Genomic DNA, 27,509 nt, shown 5'->3' on the forward strand with positions numbered 1-27,509 from the left:
TACCATCAGGGAGGAGGTACAGGAGCCTGAAGACCCCTCTTCTCATTACTGCCATCAGGGAGGGGGTACAGGAGCCTGAAGACACACACTCAAAACATTTTAGGAACAGTTTCTTTCTCTCTGCCATCAGATTTCTGAGTGGACAATGAACCCATGAACACTACCTCACTAATTTTGCTCTTTGGTTTGCACTATCTATTTTATTACATAGGGTTATATTGACAGCAGCCACACTCCCGTAAATGCTTTGACAGGCAGGCTAAACCAAGTGAGGGTAGCCCATGGTTTTGTACCCCAGTGAGACAGGGACATGTCTGTCCTAGCATATGAAGTCAGCGCTGCCGGACTGGGTGAAGGGGATTGACAGTGAGATCCAATGGCCAGGAAGGCAGTTCTGAAATGCTCCATGGGGAGCGAAGGGAGTGACAAGGCAGAGAAGACGTCATGGCCATCCACTACAAACAAGGGAGACCCCAGTTTGTGATGCTGGACTTCTGGAACTGCCCCAGTGCAACAGCTTTTCCATTTTAAAAACACAGGTCACCTGTCATCGTCGGACATGATGGGCAACCACCATAGAGTTACATAATATAGACCACACACACAGAGTGTATATTTGTATTGTGAATTGTCATCTATTTTATATATTGCACTGTACTGCTGTCACAAAACAACAAATTTCACAACATACTGCATGTCAGTGATAATTGGGGAGGCATGGTAGCATAGTGGTTAGCACAACACTTTACAATACAGGCAACCCAGGTTCAATTCCCATCACTGCCTGTAAGGAACTTGTACATTCTCCCCCTGACCTTGTCCGATTCCTCCGGATGCTCTGGTTTCCTCCCACAGTCAAAGACGTACTTGTAAATAGGTTAATTGGTTTCATTGTAAATTGTGATTAGTCTTGGGTTAAATAGGTGGCTTGTTGGACGGTGTAGCTTGAAAGGCCTATTCCACACTGTATCTCAATAAATAATAGAAAAATGTGAGTATATAAGTAAACAGACAGAAGGATAGACAGGTAGATAGATAGACAGGTAGACAGACAGACATTTATGCAGGTCTCATTCTGATTCAGGCTCCAACACACTCTGAATGAATTAGAAGAAGGATTTCTGAACAGTAAAGGGTTACCGGTGTACTTGAAACTTCCTTTTCATTGAAGATGAATCGTAACTGTGCGGCAGGAGTCAAACTCTCCACCTGCAGCCAAAGTCGTACAGTTCCCTTCTCAAGCGGTTCCACGACCCAGTCAGTCTTCACATTAATTACTGAAAATAACCCAGCATGTTATGTCAATAATACTTAGTGTGTAATAACTATTTCAGATGACAAGAAGCACCCAAAGACTCCAATTCAGTTACATTACCATTATTTGCATGGGTATATTTACAATCTGTTGGCTACCTGTAATTAGTAGTCAGCTGGTTGTCAGGAAATGGTGGCTGTAATTTCTGGGACATGAACTGAGGAAAGGGAAGCTCGAACATCTTGCATTGACGGGAAAAATTGATGGAAGAAAAAGTCACAGTCGACAGCACAAGGGATGGACAGGCAAAAGTTTTGAAGAGTTTATAGAACGTCTCAGATTAAAGACATGATCACCCACGTCATACAACACGGCACATAACGATGACGGTTGCCTGTAATGTAACTCACAATGTAGGTTTGCAAGTATTTTGGATTTGTATTCAGCACTGAGTCACAGGGAATAATTTCTATAGGTGGACAGAACTCGAGGGAACGCGAACATGGTTGGCTATTGATGACAATTTTCAGATGTAAATTAAAAGTTTAATTTCAAAGTTCTAAGTGCATTTACTATCAAAGTATGATTACATTATTCAAGCTTGAGATTCGTCTCCTAACAGGCAGCCACAAACAAGAAACCCAAAAGAACCCTTTAAAAAAAGATTGACATACACCCAACGCGCAGAGAGAGAGAAAAAACAAAATATGCAAACAATAAAAGTAAGCAAGTAGCATTTAGAACAAAAGTGAGTCCTTGGACACAAAGCCAGGAGCAGCTGCGGCAGGTCACAGTTTCAGATCAGAGAAAAAGCATCAGATCTGAATATTGTTCCTCTTTCCTGTGATACTTGAAAGGAGAAGATCTTAATATTGAGATATAATTAATATCTCTTTCAACTGAATGATGAAAGGGGGACAAAAGTCCCTTGGCTACCCACATTATTTATGGAGAACTGCAAAGTCACATTGGGGGCACTCTGCTAATGTTCTGCACAGGAAACGGCAACATTCAGGAGGTGTAATTTAGTTTGTAGGAATATCACACAAATGGTAGACATTGGGGTATATGGGGTGTCCAGGTGAGGGTAGCCGGTGGGCTTCATACCCTGGTGAGACGAGGGCTCCTAACGTGTGAAGTCAGCTCCGGAGGAATGGACAGATGAGATCAACAGTGAGATTCAACGTCCAACGCTCCGTGAAGATCCAAAGGCATGACGAGGCACAGAAGATGTCATGGTCATCCACTGCGACCAAGGAAGAGCCCAGCTTGTGACACATGCTCGTACCAATGGATTTGAACTCCTGAGGAAGATCGACAGAGTGGAACTGCCCCAGTGGAACTTAAAAACTCTCCTGCACAGGTTTCCTGTCATTGATGGACATGATGGACAACCACCATAAAGTCACAGAGTCACAGAACATTACACAGAAACAGGCCCTTCAGCCCATTTAATCCATGACAAGCAATCAATCTACCTATATCTCAATGTGACAATTTACTATTCACACCTAATAAGGTTAATTAAATCTTCATAATAGACAAAAGTGACCTATTAAATGCATCTTAACAGCTTTTACGAAAATTACCAGGTTAGGAATTAAGATATCTAGGCTACTAGTAGAGAACACTCTCTAATCTTGTATTATGCTCTGTTGCATAACAAAGTAATTACTTAAATAAGGACAGTTTTGGAAGGGAACTGAGATGGTTAGGGTGCTCTTGTATAACTGTCATGGACCATGATTGAGGGTTACACCTGGGTCTGTGGTGCTTTAAGTATGCACAGATCTCAGTAATAAAGATCAAGGAAGTAGTGGTTTATTTACATAGACTGAGTGTGGTAGTGTAACAGCTGGTGTAATGCTCTACAGTGGCACTGATCATCATCGGGATACAGGCCCTGCCGGTGTACATCCTCCAGCATGGGTTTCCCCGAAGTGCTCCGATCTCCTCTTGTTGTAACGTGAACAAAGTCACCAGAGAGACCCTGAAGCTGGTGGAGTTTTATCAACAAAATGAGTCACTCTCAGAGGACAAGACTTGCCTGACTCAATATCGCATGACATTTTATACGCTGAAGATCTCGTTACAAAGGAGTTACTAAGCTTCCTTTGAATTAAATATAATTCCTCACCTCCTTCAGACACCCAAAATGAATTTATCAGCCTCGTCTGGTTTTCAATTAACTGATGTCCACAGCTCTAGGAAAACTATTCACCAGAAATGCATTTTAAATTTAATCTACAATCCACATTCAGGTCTAAAGATTGTTTGCTGAAGTTAATATTTTGCTCTACACGCTAACTCCAGGATACTCTATGACACTTTGCACATTCCAAAGAGGAACAGGCCGTGGGTGTGTTATGTTGGCGCTGGAAGTGTGGTGACACTTGTGGGCTGCCCCCAGTACAGTTTAATGCTGTGTTGGTCATTGACAAAAGCAACGTAATTCATTGTAGGCTTTACTGATCTGATGTTCGTGTGAAAACTAAAGTTAATATTTAAACACAATTCTGTATACATATGGAAATCTACAAGTCTGGGGGTGGGGGGGGATTACACAGGAAGTCCACACTCTCTACAGAATTCTGTATATACATCACACAGCCGTCATCCAATCGAATGCTTCTTGCCCATGTTTGGAAACACTCCGACTCTCCGCTACTGACATCCATGGGGTTAGAGTATGCTCCCACTATGGAAATACAGCCCGGCGTCTCAGGATGGCTTGTTGCCTGGTAGACGCGGACTTCAGAGACCGGAGTGTGAGAGACACTCTTCATCGCTGTCTCAAGAGAACCAGTCTTGCATCGGGGCGCCCACAATGGACCTCTGTCCTTCATTTGCAAATGCAAGCGGGTTGGCATCTGTTTCAGGGGCTGGCTTGACACAGTTTCCACAAGACCAGAAGACACAGGAGCAGAATTAGGCCATTTGGCCCATCGAGTCTGCTCTGTCATTCCATCATGGCTGATTCATTTTCCTCTCAGCCCCAATCTCCTGCCTTACCCTGTATCCCTTCATGTCCTAACTAATCAAGAATCTATCGACCTCTGCATTAAATATATCCAATGACTTGGCCTCCACAGCTGCCTGTGGCAATAAATTTCACAGATTCACCACTCTCTGTCTACAGAAACTCCTCTTCATCTCCATTCTAAATGGATGCCCTTCAATGAGATCCCACCTCATTCTTCTGAATTTCTGAGAGTAGAGGCCTGGAGCCATCAAACACTCTTCATGTGACAAGCCTTTCATTGCCGGAATCACTATCGCGATCCTCCTTTAAACCTTCCCCAACATCAGCACATCCTTTCTTAGATAAGGAGTCTGAAACTGCTCACTGTACTCAGAGTGAGGCCTCACCAGTGCTTTATAAAGCTTTAACATTGCGACCTTGGTTTTATATACAGTTTCAATAAGCCAGTAACAAAATTCCCAGAAGATAATAACAACTCGCAAGCTTGTTGGGAGAAACACCATCGCTTCCTGGCCGAAGTTCTAGGCTGTGACATTTAGTAATGTTGCATTGATAAAGGACAAAATACAGTAAACAGAATGAACTGGCGTGTCTGCAGTTGGAGGTTACTCTGTTTGTGAAACACCCAGAAAGATGATTCGTGATCAGTTCTGGTAATGCTATACTCTGTGAGGTAAAACTCAACTGGCTGACCAGCTATCAGGATCACTGGGATTTAACGTTCCAATTGGCCTAATGGTATATATTAGATCAACACACACAAAATGCTGGAGGAACTCAACATGCCAGGTAGCACCTTTGGAAAAGATTAAACAGTCGACAATTTGTGCAAAGGCACTTCTTCAGGACCCAGTCCTGTTGAAGGATCTCGGCCCAAAACGTCGACAACTTAATCTTTTCCATAGATGCTGCCTGGCATGCTCAATCTCTCCAGCATTTTGTGTGTGTTGTTTGGATTTCCAGCGTCTACAGATTTTCTTGTGTTGTGTTGCTGGCTGGTTGTAGCAGAGCCTGGTACAGAAACACCAATACCCAACAGAAAAGTTTACAGAAAGTGCTGGATACAGCCCAGTCCATCAGAGGGAAAACCCTCCCCACCACTGGGCACATCTACAAGGAGTGTTACCATAAGAAAGCAGCATCCATCATCAAGGACACCCTCCATCCAGGCCAGGCGGTCTTCTCACTACTGCCAACAGGAAGGAAGTACAGGAGCCTTGGGCCCCACACCACCAGGTTCAGAACAGTTACTACCCTACAACCATCAGGCTCCTGAACCAATGTGGATAACTTCACTCACCACAATGAGCCTTAGGCCCCACACCACCAGGTTCAGGAACAGTTATTACCCCACAACCATCGGGCAGGAGGTAGAGGAGCCTTAGGCCCCACACCACCAGGTTCAGAACAGTTATTACCCTATAATCATCAGGCTCCTGAACCATTGTGGATAACTTCACTCATCTCAGTGCTGAACTATCGTCTCACGTTCAAGGACACTGAGACCCATGTTCTCAGTATTATTTATTTGTTTATTTGCACAATTTATCTTCTTTTGCCCATTGGTTGTTTGTCAGTCTTTGTTTATCTATAGTTTTTCATAAATCCTATTGTATTTCTTTATTTTCCTGTAAATGTCTGCAAGAAAATGAATTTCAGGGATCAATATGGTGACATACATTATATATACTTTGATAATACAATTACTTTGAACTTTGGCATTCCTTATCAACACTAGAGTCACTCAGTAAGTTCCAAGTGGTGCCAATAGGTCAACAATTCCATACTTGACCTTCATGCCTACAGGTACCTAACACCCTCAAGTGTCCCTCCTCTGCTCCTGGGGCATTGTTCTATTTCAGGATGAGATATTTTTGACACCTTGTCAGTCAGGCTGGACTGGAAAGGCAACTCTGCCAACATTACCTAGAATGGCTTTGGGCTTCTGACATTTCTGCGAATGGCTCAAGGGTGCACATGCCACCGCACCCACTGAAATTTGCCAATTCCTATTCTGAACATTCCCTAGGATGGCTTTGGGCTTCTGACGTTCCTGGCAAAGTTCAAAGGGCAAAGTTACATCTACGTCACCACATACAACCCTGAGTCTCATTTTCCCGCATTTCCCTGCGGGCATACTCTGCATTCACCGTTGTCTGTCTTCCTCAGTTCTGGGCCTGCACTGAGCTGGGATCATGGATCATCTTGACAACATGGAGGAGCCTGACAGACAGCTGAACACTGAGCTTCCTGTGCTTTTCCTAAAAAGCTTTCTTTATGACCCTATCTACCCATGACTCCACTTCCTATGAATTATGGACCTGTATACCCAGATCCCTTTGTCCTACCACACTCCTCAGTGCCCTACTGTTCACTGTGTAAGACCTACCCTGGTTGGTCCTACCGAAATGCAATGCCTCACACTTGTCTGTATTAAATTCCAATTGCTGTTTTTCAGCCCATTTTTCCAGCCGGTTCAGATCCTGCTGGACAGTTTGATAGCCTTCCTCCCTGTTCAGGACACTCCCAATCTTAGTGTCATTGGAAAATTTGCTGATCCAGGTCACTGCATTTCCATGCACAGGGTAATCCCAGGCAACAGGTCCCCAGCAGGGACAATGTTGGTGAAGACTTTTGTTAAACCTGGTATGCCAATGCACAGAGCCTTCTACAGCCTTTGGCACCATGGGACATTTCATGCCCAGCATGTTGTTTGTGGGAACACACTTACTGGCAAGTAGTTCCCATGGAGACTGCACCCAGAACCACCAACCATAGAACATTACAGCACAGAAACAGGCCTTTTGGCCCTTCTTGGCTGTGCCCAACCATTTTTCTGCCTAGTCCCACTGACCTGCACCTGGGCCATATCCCTCCAAACCCCTCTCATCCATACAGCTGTCCAAGTTTTTCTTAAATGTCAAAAGTGAGCCCACATTCACCACTTCATCTGGCAGCTCATTCCACACTCCCACCACTCTCTGCGTGAAGAAGCCCCCCTAATGTTCCCTTTAAACTTTTCCCCCTTCACCCTTAACCCATGACCTCTGTTTTTTTTCTCCCCTGGCCTCAGTGGAAAAAGCCTGCTTGCATTCACTCTATCTATACTCATCATAATTTTATACACCTCTATCAAATCACCCCTCATTCTCCTACGCTCCAGGGAATAAAGTCCTAACCTATTCAACCTTTCACTGTAACTCGGTTTCTCAAGTCCCGGCAACATCCTTGTAAACTTTCTCTGCACTCTTTCAACCTTATTAATATCCTTCCTGTAATTAGGTGACCAAAACTGCACACAATACTCCAAATTCAGTCTCACCAATGTCTTATACAACCTCACCATTACATTCCAACTCTTATACTCAATACTTTGATTTATAAAGGCCAATGCACCAAAAGCTCTCTTTACAACCCTATCCACTTGTGACGCCACTCTTAGGGAATTATGTATCTGTATTCCCAGATCCCTCTGTTCTACTGCATTCCTCAGTGTCCTACCATTTACCTTGTATGTTTTACCTTGGTTTGACCTTCTCTCCCACCCCCTCTCTCTCCCCTTCTCTCTCTACCCAACCTTTCCTCCTTCCCCCTCTCCCCCTCTCCCTCCTGTCTCTGTGGGAACATTTGGGACAGAAATAGAAACTTTAACACCGTGCATTAGGTGGGTACACAGGTCTGGAAAAACGCACCAGTCTTCCACGGCCTGGTTAACCTGTCCCGGCTGTGGGAGAGGCTGTGGCTCCTACACTGTATGCATCTGCCACTGCAGACCTACAGAAATAGAACGGGAGTTGGTCTTCCTCGAGCTGAGGATGAAAGGAGCACCATTTTGCACTTCAGACCAGATCAGATCGGAAACATTTCAATAATGAAGACTCACGTGGGTGCTTTTTTCGGTGGCTCAGTTCCTTCAGTTTTTGCAGCTCTGAAAGATAATGGTTAGAATTTAAATTCCAATCGGAAATGTTCGGTTTTGTATTTGACGGGGTTGGAGATAGATTTACCTTCATCGGTTAATGTATGACTGGAGGAAGCCCCATCGGTACCAGTTACCACCACAGAGTATGTTCCCAGGTCCTGAGCAGATGGGTCAAGTAGGATGAGTTTAGACCTGGAGGGGGGAGAGAGAGGGGGAGGGGAGGGGGAAGGGAGAAAGGTTGGGTAGAGAGAGAAGGGGAGTGAGAGAGGGGGGGGGTGCGAGAGAGTGGGTGGGAGAGAGGAGTTGGGAGAGAAGGGTTGGTAGAGAGGGGAAGAAGATGGGAGAGAGAGGGAGGGGGAGAGGGGGAGAGAGAGGAGAAAGACAGAAAGAGAGAGAAAGAGGGAGAAAAAATAGAGACGAGGAGAGAGGAGAGGTAGAGAGAGAGAAAAAGACAGGGAGAAAGAAAGAGAGAGGTGAGAGAGAGAGGTTAGAGAGAGGAAGAGATGAGAGGACCTCAGCAGGCCTGACCTGCTGAATTTAATTATGATGGTGTTTACCTTGTTCCAAATATAAGAATCATTTATTTATCACATGTATATCAAAATGTACAGTGAAACGAGTCATTTGCGTTACCAACCATCACAAACTGAAGCTGTGATGGGGGCAGCCCACAAGTGTTGCCACACATTCCAACACAGCATGCCCATGGGCTTCATCACAACAGCAGCAAAACAAGCCCCATTCACCCCCCCACCCATCGCTCACATACACAGACAGGCCTGCAATCCAGGACAGGCTGTCTCCAGGCTTCCAGGCCGACAAACGTCAGGCCTACGACTCTGAGACACGCCGCCCAGGCACCTCAGCTGCTAGAATCACTGACTACGGTCTTTGATCTTCCATCTTACTACTTACTGCCGACAGTTGTAGAATTTGCCGGATGCTTACTTGTCCTCCGAAGTCTCAATCTGCACTCTCTCAGGAGTTTCAATTTCCTGGTAATCTTTGGACCAAATAAACTTTGATGCATCGGCAATTTCTGGGTTCTGGAAAACCAGGAATATATTCCCATCATCGTCCACGCCCGTCTTCATCTCTGTGGTACCTGTGGAAAACAACAGATGCGCCTCAGGCCATGTTTCTTGCCCCGGTGAGAGCAGGGACATCTGGAAATCAGAGGGAATGTTGCAGGTAGTGAGAGAAATCACCAAACCTGGTCTGGTTTCTGCACGGACGGGATCCGACGGCAAAGACGGGGCCCCGGCTCCCATGGAGTTCAGTGCTGACACACGGAAAACGTAAGTTTTGCCTTCTACCAGCTGAGAAATCTTAATGAGATTGAAGAACCACAATTAATTTAAACCTTGGAAACTTTTCTTTCTTTTCCTGCCTCTTCATCTGTTAACTGCTTGGCAGTCACCTGATAACAGGCAGATGGCACAGGTTCAAAGTTCAAAGTTCAAAGTACATTTATTATCGAAGTAAGTATACACCATGAAATACCTATGGTATTTAATTATTTATTGAGATACCGCGTGGAATATCTCCTCGAGCCTTATCACCCAGCAACCCTGATTTAGCCAACCTAGTTACGGACAATTTACCCACCAATCGGTACGTCTGTGGACTGTGGGAGGAAGCCAGATTACCCAAAGGAAACCCACGTGGTGATGGGGAGAGCGTACAAACTCCTTACGGAGAGTGGCGGGAAAGTGGGTGCTATGGCCGCGTAGGGGTTAGCGTGACATTATTACAGTTCGGGGTGCTCTGGAGCTCGGAGTCCAATTCCGATGCCGTTCTGTAAGGAGTGCCTGTACGTCCCTCCCCATGGAGTGCGCGAATTTCCTCGCACAGACATACCGGGTCCGTAATTGGTCATTGTAAGTTGTCCCGTGATTCGGTTAGGGTCCGTTGTGGGGTTCCTGGGGTGGTGTGTCTCGAAGGATCAGAAAGGCCTGCTCCACACTGTATTGCCAAATCTATAAACTACAACCTTGAGATTCAACTTCTTACAGGCAGCCACAAAACAAGGAAACACAATAGAGTCCACGAGATAAAAAACCCCACAGCAAAGACCCAATGAGCAAAGAGAAGAACAAATAGCTCAAACAGTAAACAAAGTAAACAAGTAACATGGAGAACATGGACCACAGAGTCCCTGGACGAGAGAAGTAGGCAGTGCCAGGTCAGGATGAAATTAAAGAAGCTAAAGAAAAGAGACCGCCTGGCCTGAAATTCAGTCTCTTGGCTTCCTGAATATAAGCCAGGTTCTTATGGTCTATGTACATGATAAAAGGGTTCTTGGCCCCCTCGAGCCAGCGATTCGTCTAGAGACAACGCGACCGTGACCACAATCATCTCTCTATTTCATAGTTCACCTCTGCCAGGGATAGCTGACTGGAAAAGAACGCACACAGGTGCAGTTTGTTGTCTGAAGGTGTCCGTTGAGACAACACTGCACCCACTCCGACATCCGAGGCGTTCACCTCCATGATGAAGGGAAGGTCCAGGTTAGTCGCAACCAAAATGGGAGCTGTTGTGAACCGCCGTTTGAGCTCTGTGAAGGTCGCCTCCGCTTCGGTTGTCCGAACAAAAGGACCCGTGGGTCTCTTGGTTAGTGTTGTTAGAGATGCCACTGAGCTGAAGTTTCTGATGAACTTTCGGTAAAAGTTGGCAAATCCCTGGAAGTGTTGAACTTGCTTCACACTGGATGGTTGCGGCCAATCTCCGCCTGCCTGAGTCTTACTAGGGTCCATTTTGAGACTGCAATTAGAGATGATGAAACCCAAAACTGAAATGGCGGTTACATGAAATCCAGACTTCTGCAGCTTGACGAAAAGTCCATGGTTACGAAGCTCCTTTAGGATATTTCTGACGTGAGTGACGTGCTCCTCCGTGGACTTCAGGATGCTGTCCACGTAGACAAAGGCGTGCTTCTGGAGAGCAGCCCAGAGCACATCGTTTACAAAGGCCTGGAAATCTGTTCGCAAGGCCGAAGGGCACTCATAGTGCCCTGTCGGTGCAATGAATGTCATCTTCCACTCATCACCCTCCTTCATGCAAACCGGGTTGTATGCACTGCGAGAACACTCTTGCCCTTTGGGGAATCTTGATGGCAGTGTTTGAGTGGAAAAGGTAATGATTCTTGACTCTACTGCGATTCAGCACTCTATAATCAATGCAAGGCCTCAGGCCTCCATCCTATTTCTGTATGGAAAAACAGCCTGCACTGGCAGGAGAAAGAGGGCCAAATGAACCCATAGCAACAGCCTCCTTTATGTAGTCCTCCGTAGCACGTCTTTCCGGGCCTGAAGGTGCATATAATCGGCCTCATAGAGGACAAGTACTAAGCAGTAAATCCACAACACAGTCGTACGGTCTGTGCGGTGGAGGAGTCGAGGCCTTTCCCTTACTGAAGACCTCTTCCAAATCCTTGTAGATGGAAGGGATTTCTACCGGGTTGAGTGCTGAAATTACCCCCAAACATTCCTCCAAGGATGGCTCCTTAGGTAATTTGGCAGACCCCAGAGTCTGCTGCATAGGTTCACAGAGTCTTCAGTGAAAACAGAGGCAAAATCATAGTCCAAATCCTCATCTGTATCCTCAGACATTGGCAGCGAGTCCTTGTGTTCCTGGGATTAGGCTCCAAGGGTCTCCATTTTGGAGCCTTCCCCTTAGACGGGATCTGGCAACTGGAGCCCTTTGGCTCAGCTGCTAGTTCCAGACTGCTTGGTCACGTCCTTGGTTTGCTCCAGAAAGAGAGATTTAGTTCCAGGGCACCCCTGACTGGACTGGGTCAGGACTCACAAGGGCCTGTTGGCTGGAGCTGGCTTGCCTGGGAGTCTGACCTGAAGGCTCCAGGTCACCCCAAAGAGAAGTCAGCCCTCTCATCAGCTGCTGGTCTTGGGAGAGTCTGGGGGTCGTAACTCCAAGCTGAAAACACAGCTTCTTCCAGCGACTGGACCATGCAGTGATCCTCCCTTCCTTCCCGTTTATGGAAAGGTTATGCTGGGACAGCCGGAGGGTCGGGGTGTGTGAGGAGATTCAGTGAGGTAGAGACTAACGTACTCTGCATGATCCTCGATCCTCATCTACAAGATCAATGTCTGCCCAGAACCAAGCGGACAGCCGTCCGGGACAGTTGCGGGCATGGACTGGCCCAGCTCCTGCAGCGGTACGTTGAGCTGATGGGAGGTCGCCAAGTCCGTGAAATTTCCAGCTGCCCCAGGATCTAAAAAACACATTCACTTCTTGGTGGTTCATACCCGATTAGTCCTCCCAACAGCGGATGGCTTGAAAAGTCTTCCCAACTCCGGACGGTCGGAACTGTTCTCCCGACACCGGACAGTCTGGACAGTCCCCCAACAACGGACAGTCAGAACAGTCTTCCCAACTCCGGACGGTCGGAACTGTCCTCCCGACACCGGACGGTCTGGACAGTCCCCCAACAACGGACAGTCAGAACAGTCTTCCCAACTCCGGACGGTCGGAACTGTCCTCCCGACACCGGACGGTCTGGACAGTCCCCCAACAACGGACAGTCAGAACAGTCTTCCCAACTCCGGACGGTCGGAACTGTCCTCCCGACACCGGACGGTCTGGACAGTCCCCCAACAACGGACAGTCAGAACAGTCTTCCCAACTCCGGACGGTCGGAACTGTCCTCCCGACACCGGACGGTCTGGACAGTCCCCCAACAACGGACAGTCAGAACAGTCTTCCCAACTCCGGACGGTCGGAACTGTCCTCCCGACACCGGACGGTCTGGACAGTCCCCCAACAACGGACAGTCAGAACAGTTCTCCAAACAGCTGCAGCTTTGGCCATTCTACTTCCCCAAAGTAATAGCAGTAACTTCCACACAAACTCTGGATCCTCTCATCCGCAGAGGTTCTTACGCGGCCGATTTGCACGGGCCCAACAGGATCCTGGGCAGGAGGTAGACAGGTCACGGTCTGAGATCAGGGAGTGGGACCGTGAGACACTGAGGCCAGGCTCGGTCTAGCCCTCTTCGATGTCATGATATCGTCCCACTTACACTCTGCAGAGAATTATTGAGACAAATGGATTGGTTGATCAGAACCTTCCAGACCTCTGCTGACTGTCCCAAGGCAAGGGCATGCTTCAGTTCATCTCAGAGTCTGTGACAGTACAGAGTGGCCAAGGCCTCCTTGTTCCAACCACTCTCTTGGGCCAAGGTCCGAAACTTGATAGCAAAGTCAGCTGCTGCCTGCTTGCCCTGTCAAATCTTCATCAGATGGTCCAAGGCTCGTCTGGCTCTGGCAGGGTGATGGAACACCTTCCTCATGGTGGCCGTGAATTCCTCCGAATCCGAGCAAACGTCTAACCTTCTTTCCCAATGCACGGTGGCCCAAGCCAGGGCTCTTCCAGTCAGAAGAGAGATATTGAAAGCCACCTTTCTGCACTGCGAAGGCAACCGGGATGGCTGGAGTTTCAACACTAATAAGCATTGAATGAGGAGGCCACAGCGTGAACGTGGGTCACTCTGGGGTAGGAGGATGTACTGGCTCCACAGAGCAACCGACTGACTCTCCCAAGCGACTCTGGCTTCCCTCAGGGGAAAGCTGACAAACGGCTACCTGGAGGCGCTGTATCTCCAGGCTCCATCTCGAAATCCTCCCACTGTCGCAGGTCACAGCCGGCGAAAGACTCCGATACCCCGCTGGTCCATACTGGCTCGGTCATACTGAGATGAGAGTCCTTGACGAGGATGGTTTGGACCCAGTGACACAGATCCAAACTGGATCGAGAACTGAGCACAGAACAAATGCTAAACGATATCTCTAGCAGGGCTTACAATTGAGCACTGAGTGTCCGTTCTTTAAATACTCAATTCTCAGTGCACAAAACATGATCACCAACCAGTGGGATGGTCCTGAATGTTCCGAAGAGTTGGAACGTCTAAAGCCTGGAAGCAGATGCGGTCAGCTGCGTGTCGTAACAGTGCTCCTTGAGGCTGCTGAACAAATTAAGATCCCATGGTATTCCAGAAAAGATACTGACATGGACAGAGATTGGCTGAATGGCAGGGGACAAAGAGTGGGAATAAAGGGAACCTTTTCTGGTTGGCTGCTGGTGACTAGTGATGTTCCACCGCGATCTGTTTTGAGACCACTTCTTTTCGCATTATATGTCGATGGTTTGGATGACGGAGTTGCTGGCTTTGTGGCCAAGTTTGCAGATGATATGAAGGTAGGTGCAGGGGCAGGTAGTGTTGAGGAAGCAGAGAGCCTACAGAAGGACTTAGACAGATTAGGAGAATGGGCAAAGAAGTGGCAGATGGAATACAGCATTGGGAAGTGTATTATCATGCACTTTGGTAGAAAAAATAAAAGTGTAGACTATTTTCTAAATGGAGAGAAAATTCAAAATCTGAGATGCAAAGGGACTTGGGAGTCATTGTGCAGGATTCCCTAAAGGGTAACTTGCAGGCTGTGTCTGTGGTGAGGAAGGCAAATGTGATGTTTAGCATTCAGCTCAACAAGACAAAAATATAAAAGCAAGGATGTAATGTTGAGACTTTATGAAGCACTGGTTAAGCCTCACTTGGAGTATTGTAATCCTGAAAAAGGATTTGCTGAAACTGGAGAGTTCAAAGGAGGTACACGAAAATTATTCCAGGATTGAAAGGGTTATCATATGAGGAGTGTTTGATGGCTCTGGGCCTCTACTCACTGGAATTCAGAAGAATGAGGGGGGATCTCATTGAAACCTATCGAATGTTGAAAGGCTTCGAGTGGATGTGGAGAGGATGTTTCCGACGGTGGGGGAGCTTAGGACCAGAGGACACAGCCTTAGAATAGAACAGAGGGGTGTCCTTTTAGAATGGAGATGAGGAGGAATTTCTTTATCCAGAGTGAGGAGAATCTGTGGAATTCATTGCCACAGGCAGCCGTGGAGGCCCAGTCATTGGGTATATTTAAGGCAGAGATTGATAGATTCTTGATTAGTCATGGCATGAAGGGTTATGGGGAGAAGGCAGGAGATTGGGGCTGAGAGGGAAATGGATCAGCCATGATGAAAAGTTGGAGCAGACTCGATGGACTAAATGGCCGGATCCCGTTCCTGTATTTTATGGTTTTAACACTTGTGTACTGGGACTGACATTAAACAATCTGGAATCTCCCTCTGTTTTTTCTGTCCTTGCCACCACTGTTCACGTACACAGAGTAACGGAAGGAGACTTTGGAATATACAGGGTTTTTAGAGAACAGCTCTTCTGGAAGTGAGGTGTGGTTAACACCAAAGGGATCAGAAAGTATGATCAAAAGCCAGAGACGGTTGGGAGCCACAGCGGGAAGTTACTGTTTAACTGCCAGTGCAGCGTGGAGCCTCAGCATCTGGCTGAGGGGGGAGACTGGCTTCCTCAGATACCAAAGATACTGTTCTCACCAGGGTGTTGTGGGATCTGAGTTACCCTCCTCTCCCATGAGAAACCGCCCGGACTCAGTCTCCTCTCTCTCGCACACATTGGCTTTTTTATGCCAGTCTTAATAAATTCTATTGTATTTAATTTCCTGTAAATCCCTGCGAAAAAAATAATCTCGAGGTAGAATATGGTAACGTATACAGAATTCGATAATAAATTTCCTTTGAGTTTAAATTCATCTGTACTGGGGTCTGGAGGAGCCATAGAAAAGTACAGTGCAGAAGCAGGCCCTTCGGCCCATCTAATCTATGCTGAAAATGTAATCTGCCTACTCCCATCGACCTGCACTGGAACCATAGCCCTCCATACCCCTACCATCCATGTACCTATCCAAACTTCTCTTAAATGTTGAAATTGAGTTCACATGCACCACTTGTGCTAGCAGCTCGTTCCACACTCTCACCACCCACTGAGTGCAGAAGATTCCCCTCATGTTCCCTTGAAACATTTCACCTTTCACCCTTAACCCATGACTTCTGGTTGTAGTCTCATCCAGCCTCAGTGGAAAATGCTTGCATTTACCCTATCTATACCCCTTATAACTTTGGATACCTCTATCAAATCTCCTCTCAATCTTCTATGTTCCAGGGAATAAAGTTGGACATGAACTCATGCCCCGGTGATGCAGGGAAGCCTACAGAGAGAGTGCAATTCATACTTTTCTCTGACTGAAAATCCATTGCTTGTCATTTTTGTCAGAACTTGCAGAACATTTACAAACCCTCATGTGCGTGTGAGGCGTTGGCATTTTACTTAGGAGTGTCCACTCTTCTCCGTCTGTCTCACACATCTCAACGAGATAGCCCGTTACGCAGTCCTTCCCTGTGTAGAGTGGAGGCTGCCATTTTAGTAACAGGGAGTTGCTGCGAACCTCGAAGAACATCACGTCAAACGGTGGCCCTGCCAGAGGAAACGGGAAACGCTCTGTAAACCTTTGGAGCAACAAATCAGCAGAGCAGAAACAGACAAGTTATGAGGCATGCCATCAGAAAGTCTGCTTGTTACCAACATCGCATGGCCAAAATTACTTCACAAGAATAGTAGGAGAGTCTAGGACCAGAGACACATTCTCAGAACACAAGAATACGCCAGCAGAGGAGAAGGTCCAGAGGATGTTTACTAGAATTATCCTAGGAATGAAAGGGTTAACATGTGAGGAACGTTTGATGGCCTGGGCCTGTAGGCACTCGTTTAGAAGACTAAGGGGAGGAACTCATTGAAACCTACCAAATATTGAAAGGCCTCGATGGTGTGGATGTGGAGAGGATGGTTCCTGTAGTGGGGCAGCCTAGGACAAGAGGGCAGTGTCAGAAAACAAGGATGTCCCTTTAGAACGAAGATAAGGAGGAATTTCTTTGGCCAGAGGGTGGTGAACCTGTGGAACTCACTGCTACAGATGGCTGTGGAGGCCAAGTCTTTGGGTATATTTAAAATGGAGGTTGATAGGCTCTTGATTAGTAGTGGTGCCAAAGATTACAGGAGGAAGGTGGGAGAATAGTGTTGAGGGTTAATAAATCAGCCATGATTGAACGGTGGAGTAGACTGGAAAATGGTCTAATTCTGCTCCGATGTCTCATGGTCTCATTTTCTAAAAATGCAAATAAAAATAAATTATCATCAAGATACATAATGAGATTTAGGGCTGATGGCAAAGGGCTTGGTCCAGGGGTAGATGTTAAGTAACAAATAGAAAGAGAGGGTCAGGGAGGGAGTTCCTGCATTTAGAGCTTTTTAGTATCCAGGACCAAGGCCAACAGCAGCAGAGTGATTATATTTGTTGATAAGCAGGAGTCCAGAATTAGCACGGATTCTTGTTACATCCCAAGCATGACACCTCAGCTCAGTTGATCCTTCAGATCAGAGACGAGTGTGTGTTGTAGTCAGCAGAGTTTGAAATAGATCAGAGTGTTAAAGTGAAATCTGAGCACAAGCTTCATCATGTTGGCCAAAAAGAGCAAAAAACTGTGAACAGGAAAGGAGACAGCCATTTTGTGAGACTGCCCTTGCACACTCCATTTTATGAACTGTTTGATGAACTGATTCTTGCTTTAGGATAACTTTATCAGAGCAATTGGATCTGGACATGATGAGTTTCAGCTAATGACCGCCTAGAACTGAGACCATTCTCAGATGAGTAGCTATTTATTCTGTAAAGTGGCAGGCTTGCCAGAGAGGGAATCTGTAATCTCATTAGACCCATTGTCTGGGTCACCTGGTTTGAACCTGAGCCAAAGAGATGGAATTGCATCATTTGAACTGATGAGGAACACTATCAGAGCTAGGAGCTTCGAATGCAAAGCACAGGCAACTCTCCAGAGACCTGCATCATGGATGTGGGGGACCTCATGGACACGTGGTGATTCAAAGATTGAGAACACATTTATTTTCAAAGAATGTATAAATGATACACCTCGAAATTTGTCTGCTTAGAGGCAACCACAAAGCAAGAAACTTGAACAACCCAATTAAATAAACGACCATAAAACCACTGCTAGAGAATGAGAGAGAACAAAAAAACACACACACACATCGTGCATCCACTCCTCCAAATTGCTCACTCCATCTCCTGCAGTGATATGAATTGTAAATCTGTCTGCAAACCCGGCGGTTCGAACACGCTGTGCCTCACAAAGTCCCAGCAGGGTTCATCTACCGAACCAGCCTCTCTTCCGCCTGCCTCCTCACTGTCTGTGGTAGGAGGTCACCACAATTTGCTTCACGAAAGATGTCGTAAGTAACAATTTTAGTCAATTCTTTTGCCGTATGATTCACCAGTAAGCTGTCCCACATAATTGATAGCACCATCAGAAATCGGGGACCATGAGCGGGAACACAGGGCCAGCATAGATTCCTTTCCCAGGTATTAAATTTCTATTCTTTGACTGTTCGTGGAGGGTCAGCAAAACTTAGCAGGTATTCAGCTGTGTAAATTCACATGTTCTTCCATAGAGACAGAAAGATACTTGTTGGTAATTACAGAGTCTCTTTGTGCCTCCCTGATCATTATTAGTATCAGGTAGATCCTTCTAACAGATAGAACAAGTTTGTTCTCCCTTTCGTATCTGCCCGCATTTCATCAAGAGGATCAAGTACTGAGAGGTGATGAATTTAGTCAAGAAAAGGGAAAATATGTAAAGCTTAGGAAGCTTGAATTAAACAGAGTACTTGAGGATTGTAAAGAAGGGAAAAGCCAGGAGGGGCCATGAAAAGTCCTTGGCAAGTAGAGTTAAAGAGAATCCCAAGGCATTCTACAGATACGTCATTGGTGAATCAGAATGAGAATCGAGTATCTAACATTGTTCCATTATTCAAGAAGGGAGCCAGAGATATTCCTGGAAACTATAGGGAAGCTGCAGGGGAGAATACTTAGGGACAAGATTTATGGGCATTTGGAAAACCATGGCCTAATTAGGGAGCGCCAGCATAGCACTGCGCGGGACAAGTCATGTCTTTCTAACGAGAGATATTTTGATGAGGTTATGAGGGTGATTGCTGGATGGATGTTGTCTACATGGATCTTAGTAAGGACTTTGACAAGGTCCCTTATGGGAGGCTCACCTGGAAGATTAAGATGCATGGGATCTTTGGTGAATTGGCTGTTTGGATTCAGAACTGGCTTGCCTATAGAAGACAGAGGGTAGAGGTGGAAGGGACTTCTTCGAGCTGGAGCTCTGTGGTTAGTGGAGTTCTGTAGGGATCTCTACTGAGACCTCTGCTGTTTGTGATGTATATAAGTGACCTGGATGAAAATGGAGATGGGTGGGTTAGTAAGTTTGCAGATAACAAGTTTGCAAGGTTGGTGGAATTGTGGATAGTGTGGAAGACTGGCAAAGAACAAGCATGATATAGATCAGTTGCAGATCTGGGCAGAGAAATGGCAAATGGAGTTTAACCCAGATAAATGTGAGGTGTTGCACCTTGCTAGGGCAAATGCAAGGAGAAAGTACCCTGTTAAGGGCAAGACCCTTAATAGTGTTGCTGAGCAGAAAGATCTGGGGGTCCAAGTTTACAGATCCTTGAAAGCGGCTACGCAGGTTAATAGGCTGTTTAAGAAGGCTTATGGAATCCTTACCTTTATTAGTTGAAGCATTGAGTTTGAAGGACAGTAAGTTATATTGTATCTGTATAAAACTAGTTAGGCCACATCTGGAGTATTGCGTACATTTCTGGTTGCCCTACTATAGGAGGGATTTTGAGGCATTGGAGAGGGTGCAGAAGAGGTTTACCAGGATGCCCCCAGGTTAGTGGACATGTGCTGTATTGAGAGGTTTGGATAAACTTGGGCTGTTTTCTCTGGAGCACCGGAGGCTGACGGGTGATCTGATCGAGGTTCATAAGATTATGAGAGGCATAGATAGATTAGACAGAGAGTATCTGTTTCCCAGGGTAGAAATGTCTACCACCAGAGGCATGCATTTAAGGTGAGAGGCAGGGCCAGACTAACCTAGTAGCAAAAGTAGCATATGCTACGGGCCCCGCATTTTTGAGGGCCCCACCCGCACTAAATGCTTGCAAGCTGCAGTCCGGTGAAATCGGCATTCTCACCGTATTCTTGTTTAGACAATTCATTTGCACTTAAATAAATGACTTCAGTCATCAGTCTTCTGTTTGACAAAGTACTGTGGATTGAGTTCATAACAATGCATTTCCTAAAGGCTGTGAACCCAGTTTCATTTGTAACAGTGCATCTCTGGGCACCTCTGAGACAAGAATGCTAAATTTACAGGTAGTTGCAAAGACACCATATCTATGCTTTTGGAATATGAATTGTCCTCTATGTTAGCACGTAACATATCAAATAACGTATTATGGATTTTAACCTGCATTCCTAAAGGCCATGAATGCCAGTTCAGGCATACTGGCGCCGGTAGAATGAATTTAATCAAAAGATGTGAAAACTTCAAAGAACTGTCTCATTTTAACTATGAACTGTCCTTTGTGTTTAGCAAATAAATATCAAACCTCAATCACAAGGTGGTTAGACCTGTTTTGCCTGCTGTAACCTTGTTTTGTTGAATAAATTGCACCATCTCAGATTGCAAGACCGTGCAACGGATAGTGAGGTCAGCTGAGAAGGTCATTGGGGTCTCTCTTCCCGCCATTACAGACACTTACACTACATGCTGCATCCGAAAAGGAAACAGCATTATGAAGGACCTATGGTGAACTAGATATACCTGTCTGACTGCTCCTGTGGCTCCTCCCACAGACCCTGCTGACTGCTCCTGTGGCTCCTCCCACAGACCCCTGCTGACAGCTCCTGTGGCTCCTCCCACAGACCCCTGCTGACTGCTCCTGTGGCTCCTCCCACAGACCCCCTGCTGACAGCTCCTGTGGCTCCCCCCACAGACCCCCTGCTGACAGCTCCTGTGGCTCCCCCCACAGACCCCCTGCTGACAGCTCCTGTGGCTCCCCCCACAGACCCACTGCTGACAGCTCCTGTGGCTCCCCCCACAGACCCACTGCTGACTGATCCTGTGGCTCCTCCCACTGACCCCCTGCTGACAGCTCCTGTGGCTCCTCCCACAGACCCCCTGCTGACTGCTCCTGTGGCTCCCCCCACAGACCCCCTGCTGACAGCTCCTGTGGCTCCCCCCACAGACCCACTGCTGACAGCTCCTGTGGCTCCCCCCACAGACCCACTGCTGACTGATCCTGTGGCTCCTCCCACTGACCCCTGCTGACTGCTCCTGTGGCTCCCCCCACAGACCCCCTGCTGACAGCTCCTGTGGCTCCCCCCACAGACCCACTGCTGACAGCTCCTGTGGCTCCCCCCACAGACCCACTGCTGACTGATCCTGTGGCTCCTCCCACAGACCCCTGCTGACAGCTCCTGTGGCTCCTCCCACAGACCCCCTGCTGACTGCTCCTGTGGCTCCTCCCACAGACCCCCTGCTGACAGCTCCTGTGGCTCCTCCCACAGACCCCCTGCTGACAGCTCCTGTGGCTCCCCCCACAGACCCCCTGCTGACAGCTCCTGTGGCTCCCCCCACAGACCCCCTGCTGACAGCTCCTGTGGCTCCCCCCACAGACCCACTGCTGACAGCTCCTGTGGCTCCTCCCACAGACCCACTGCTCCTGTGGCTCCTCCCACAGACCCCCGCTGACTGCTCCTGTGACTCCTCCCACTGACCCCCTGCTGACTGCTCCTGTGGCTCCTCCCACAGACCCCCGCTGACTGCTCCTGTGACTCCTCCCACTGACCCCCTGCTGACTGCTCCTGTGGCTCCTCCCACAGACCCACTGCTCCTGTGGCTCCTCCCACTGACCCCTGCTGACTGATCCTGTGGCTCCTCCCACAGACCCCTGCTGACTGATCCTGTGGCTCCTCCCACTGACCCCTGCTGACTGATCCTGTGGCTCCTCCCACTGACCCCTGCTGACTGCTCCTGTGACTCCTCCCACAGACCCCTGCTGACTGCTCCTGTGGCTCCTCCCACAGACCCACTGCTCCTGTGGCTCCTCCCACAGACCTCTGCTGACTGCTCCTGTGGCTCCTCCCACAGACCCCTGCTGACTGCTCCTGTGGCTCCTCCCACAGACCCACTGCTCCTGTGGCTCCTCCCACAGACCCCTGCTGACTGCTCCTGTGGCTCCTCCCACAGACCCCTGCTGACTGCTCCTGTGGCTCCTCCCACAGACCCCTGCTGACAGCTCCTGTGGCTCCTCCCACAGACCCCTGCTGACTGCTCCTGTGGCTCCTCCCACAGACCCCCTGCTGACTGCCCTGTGGCTCCCCCCACAGACCCCTGCTGACTGCTCCTGTGGCTCCTCCCACAGACCCCCTGCTGACTGAACCTGTGGCTCCTCCCACAGACCCCTGCTGACAGCTCCTGTGGCTCCTCCCACAGACCCCCTGCTGACTCCTCCCACAGACCCACTGCTCCTGTGGCTCCTCCCACAGACCCCTGCTGACAGCTCCTGTGGCTCCCCCCACAGACCCACTGCTGACTCCTCCTGTGGCTCCTCCCACAGACCCACTGCTCCTGTGGCTCCTCCCACAGACCCCTGCTGACTGCTCCTGTGGCTCCTCCCACAGACCCCCTGCTGACAGCTCCTGTGGCTCCCCCCACAGACCCACTGCTGACAGCTCCTGTGGCTCCTCCCACAGACCCACTGCTCCTGTGGCTCCTCCCACAGACCCCCTGCTGACTGCTCCTGTGGCTCCTCCCACAGACCCCCTGCTGACTGCTCCTGTGGCTCCTCCCACAGACCCCCTGCTGACTGCTCCTGTGGCTCCCCCCACAGACCCACTGCTCCTGTGGCTCCCCCCACAGACCCACTGCTGACAGCTCCTGTGGCTCCCCCCACAGACCCCCCGCTGACTGCTCCTGTGGCTCCTCCCACAGACCCACTGCTCCTGTGGCTCCTCCCACAGCCCCCTGCTGACTGCTCCTGTGGCTCCTCCCACAGACCCCTGCTGACAGCTCCTGTGGCTCCTCCCACAGACCCCTGCTGACTGCTCCTGTGGCTCCTCCCACAGACCCCTGCTGACAGCTCCTGTGGCTCCCCCCACAGACCCACTGCTGACTCCTCCTGTGGCTCCTCCCACAGACCCACTGCTCCTGTGGCTCCTCCCACAGACCCCTGCTGACTGCTCCTGTGGCTCCTCCCACAGACCCCCTGCTGACAGCTCCTGTGGCTCCCCCCACAGACCCACTGCTGACAGCTCCTGTGGCTCCTCCCACAGACCCCCTGCTGACTGCTCCTGTGGCTCCTCCCACAGACCCCCTGCTGACTGCTCCTGTGGCTCCTCCCACAGACCCCCTGCTGACTGCTCCTGTGGCTCCCCCCACAGACCCACTGCTCCTGTGGCTCCCCCCACAGACCCACTGCTGACAGCTCCTGTGGCTCCCCCCACAGACCCCCCGCTGACTGCTCCTGTGGCTCCTCCCACAGACCCACTGCTCCTGTGGCTCCTCCCACAGCCCCCTGCTGACTGCTCCTGTGGCTCCTCCCACAGACCCCCCGCTGACTGCTCCTGTGGCTCCTCCCACAGACCCACTGCTCCTGTGGCTCCTCCCACAGACCCCCTGCTGACAGCTCCTGTGGCTCCTCCCACAGACCCCTGCTGACAGCTCCTGTGGCTCCTCCCACAGACCCCTGCTGACTGCTCCTGTGGCTCCTCCCACAGACCCACTGCTCCTGTGGCTCCTCCCACAGACCCCCTGCTGACTGCTCCTGTGGCTCCTCCCACAGACCCCTGCTGACAGCTCCTGTGGCTCCTCCCACAGACCCCTGCTGACTGCTCCTGTGGCTCCCCCCACAGACCCCTGCTGACTGCTCCTGTGGCTCCTCCCACAGACCCCCCGCTGACTGTTCCTGTGGCCCCTCCCACAGACCCCCTGCTGACTGCCCTGTGGCTCCCCCCACAGACCCCCTGCTGACTGCTCCTGTGGCTCCTCCCACAGACCCCCTGCTGACTGCTCCTGTGGCTCCTCCCACAGACCCCCCGCTGACTGTTCCTGTGGCTCCCCCCACAGACCCCCTGCTGACTGCTCCTGTGGCTCCTTCCACAGACCCCCTGCTGACTGCTCCTGTGGCCCCTCCCACAGACCCCCTGCTGACTGCTCCTGTGGCTCCTTCCACAGACCCCCTGCTGACTGCTCCTGTGGCTCCCCCCACAGACCCCCTGCTGACTGCTCCTGTGGCTCCTTCCACAGACCCCCTGCTGACTGTTCCTGTGGCCCCTCCCACAGACCCCCTGCTGACTGCTCCTGTGGCTCCTCCCACTGACCCCCCTGCTGACTGCTCCTGTGGCTCCCCCCACAGACCCCCTGCTGACTGCTCCTGTGGCTCCTCCCACAGACCCCCTGCTGACTCCTCCCACAGACCCCCCTGTTGACTGCTCCTGTGGCTCCTCCCACAGACCCCCTGCTGACTGCTCCTGTGGCTCCCCCCACAGACCCCCTGCTGACTGCTCCTGTGGCTCCTCCCACAGACCCCCCGCTGACTGTTCCTGTGGCCCCTCCCACAGACCCCCTGCTGACTGCTCCTGTGGCTCCTCCCACTGACCCCCCTGCTGACTGCTCCTGTGGCTCCCCCCACAGACCCCCTGCTGACTGCTCCTGTGGCCCCTCCCACAGACCCCTGCTGACTGCTCCTGTGGCTCCTCCCACAGACCCCCTGCTGACTGCTCCTGTGGCTCCTCCCACAGACCCCTGCTGACTGCTCCTGTGGCTCCTCCCACAGACCCCCTGCTGACTGTTCCTGTGGCTCCTCCCACAGACCCTGCTGACTGCTCCTGTGGCCCCTCCCACAGACCCCCTGCTGACTGCTCCTGTGGCTCCTCCCACAGACCCCCTGCTGACTGTTCCTGTGGCTCCTCCCACAGAACCACTGCTGACTGCTCCTGTGGCTCCTCCCACTGACCCCTGCTGACTGCTCCTGTGACTCCTCCCACAGACCCCTGCTGACTGTGGCTCCTCCCCCAGACCCCCTGCTGACTGCTCCTGTGGCTCCTCCCACAGAACCACTGCTGACTGCTCCTGTGGCTCCTCCCACTGACCCCTGCTGACTGCTCCTGTGACTCCTCCCACAGACCCCTGCTGACTGCTCCTGTGGCTCCTCCCACAGACCCCCTGCTGACTGCTCCTGTGGCTCCTCCCACAGACCCCCTGCTGACTGTGGCTCCTCCCACAGACCCCTGTATAAAGGCGACTGTGGGCTGCTGCTCTCCCTCATTTTCCCCAGGTTGTAGTGTTGTTTATTCTTCCAGTCAATAAAAGCCGATATCTTGCTTCCTAAGTCTCAGCGTGAGTTATTGATGGTGCATCAGGACCCCCACGCACCCCTCATACAATCTCTTCTCCCTCCTGCCGTCTGGGAAAAGACAACGAAGCATTCCGGCTCTCACAACCGGATTTCTTCCCCCAAGCTATCAGACTCCTCAATACCCAGAGCCGGGACTGACACCTTACTGCCCTATTGTCCTATTTATTATTTATTGTAATGCCTGTACTGTTTTGTGCACTTTATGCAGTCCTGGATAAGTCTGTAGTCTAGTGTAGTTGTTTTTTCTGTGTTGTTTTTTACGTAGTTCAGTCTAGTTTTTGTACTGCGTCATATAACACCATGGTCCTGAAAAATATAGTCTCATTTTTACTATGTACTGTGCCAGCAGTTATGGTCAAAATGACAATAAAAGTGACTTGACTTGACTTGACTTGACTAAAGAAACTGCCTTGTGCCTACCGGTAACGCAACGCTCTGTGATTTCATCCACAACACAGCAACAACGATCTGGCAACACCGTTGTTTTCATGTAGATAGCAATGAGCAATAGAGCCAGAGGTATTGGATGTCATTATGCTTCTGGAAGTGCAAAATGTAAAGCGAAGGATGAAAAAGAAAGAAAAGACCAACTTGTGATATCAAAAACACGTAAACTGACAGAATATTTTGATGTTCATGGAGATGGTGATGGTGCTATAACAGCTGAAGCTGGAAACATGGGAACAACTAGTACTGGCGCGGCAGAAGGCATGATACAGCAACAGCCAGCATCCATTGAATGCAAAAGAACAAGTACTCTAATGATATTGGTGAATGGCCAAACGATTGTGACCGTGAATATTGGATAACCAAGGAAAGTGATGAATGTCAACATGCTGAGAGTGACTTCTCTTCATCCATGTGATTGTATGACAATAAAAAGATACTTTGGCACTGTCAGAAGTCTTATTTTACATATGTTCATAAACCTACAAACAAGCAACATGCACAAAATTGGTTCTGCTGATCAGAAAGCAAGGGAAGCCTATTCTGTTTCCCATGCGAGGTTATGACTTCAGGATGTTCATCAAAGTTTAGTGAAGAGGTGTTAATGACTAGAAAAATGCAAGCAATCTTTTACGTTGACATGAAGAAAGTTCCTCACATGGACAAGCTTTAATTTCACTGTCGATGCGCAAAAACAAAGCTAAACGTGTCGATTCCCACCTTGTGAAAGAAATGGAGACTGAACAAAAGTATTGGCACACACTTCTAGAGCGAATAATTGAAGTTGTAAAGTTTTTAGCAGAAAAAGGTCTTTCATTTCGTGGTAGTGATGAAACTGTTGGTTCTCCTCATAATGGAAATTACTTGGGGTTGTTAGAATAACTGGGCAAGTTCGACCCTTTTCTGGCAGAGCATATAAATGCTCGTGTAAACCAAGGAAGGGGGCATAAATCATACCCATCTAAAACAACATGTGAGGAATTCATCAATTTGACTGGATCCAGCATACTGGATCACATTATCGGTGAAGTGAAGAAATACAAGTATTATTCTGTTTCATTGGATTCTGCTCCAGATATATCTAATGTGGACCAGCTGTCTTTGACTGTGCGTTATCTTTTGCCGTCTGGACCAGTTGAAAGATTTGTGAAGTTTTTGGATATGGAAGGTCATAGTGCCGAACAGCTCGCTCAAAGTTTACTTGGCTTTTTAAAGGAAAATGACATTGATATAAAAGACTGCTGTGGTCAAAGTTATGACAATGCCAGCAACATGAGTGGCAAGTACAGTGGCTTACAAACACGAATTGAAGAGCTGAATGAGTTTGCGGATTACACTCCATGTTTTGCATATTCACTAAATTTGGTTGCAAAATGTGCTGCTGAATGTTGTCGAGAAGCATTAATGTTCTTTCAATTTGTAAAAAGCCTGTACACATTGTTCTCTGCTTCTGCTTATCGGTGGGATCTCCTTTCTGCTGCATTATCTGGTGGTGGTGGTGCTCGTTCGCCCGTTGTGAAAAGAATGTCAGATACCAGGTGGTCAGCTCATGCAGGTGCAACAAAAACACTTTTACACAGCTTTTCTGTGATAAAACAAGTCTTGGATGACATTTCAAATAACAATGATCAGAAGGCAGAGTGTTGACAACAGGCTCGTGGACTACTTTCAACCATGA

At 49.0% G+C, this 27,509-nt stretch overlaps 1 protein-coding gene across 1 annotated transcript in view; it reads right to left on the reverse strand.

Annotated features, from left to right (window-relative positions):
* Positions 1 to 27,509, reverse strand: part of myom3 (myomesin 3) — a 123,515-nt gene that overhangs the window by 27,406 nt on the left and 68,600 nt on the right. The window contains exons 19-24 of the mRNA XM_073028296.1: positions 16,332 to 16,510; positions 9,374 to 9,488; positions 9,109 to 9,265; positions 8,246 to 8,352; positions 8,122 to 8,166; positions 1,141 to 1,277 (exon numbers count right to left, since the gene is read on the reverse strand). Of these exons, the coding sequence (XP_072884397.1) occupies positions 1,141 to 1,277; positions 8,122 to 8,166; positions 8,246 to 8,352; positions 9,109 to 9,265; positions 9,374 to 9,488; positions 16,332 to 16,510 (740 nt within the window). The remainder of the gene's footprint in view (positions 1 to 1,140; positions 1,278 to 8,121; positions 8,167 to 8,245; positions 8,353 to 9,108; positions 9,266 to 9,373; positions 9,489 to 16,331; positions 16,511 to 27,509) is intronic.

This window comes from Hemitrygon akajei, chromosome 24 (assembly GCF_048418815.1).
Source record: "Hemitrygon akajei chromosome 24, sHemAka1.3, whole genome shotgun sequence".
Taxonomy (NCBI): Eukaryota; Metazoa; Chordata; class Chondrichthyes; order Myliobatiformes; family Dasyatidae; genus Hemitrygon; species Hemitrygon akajei.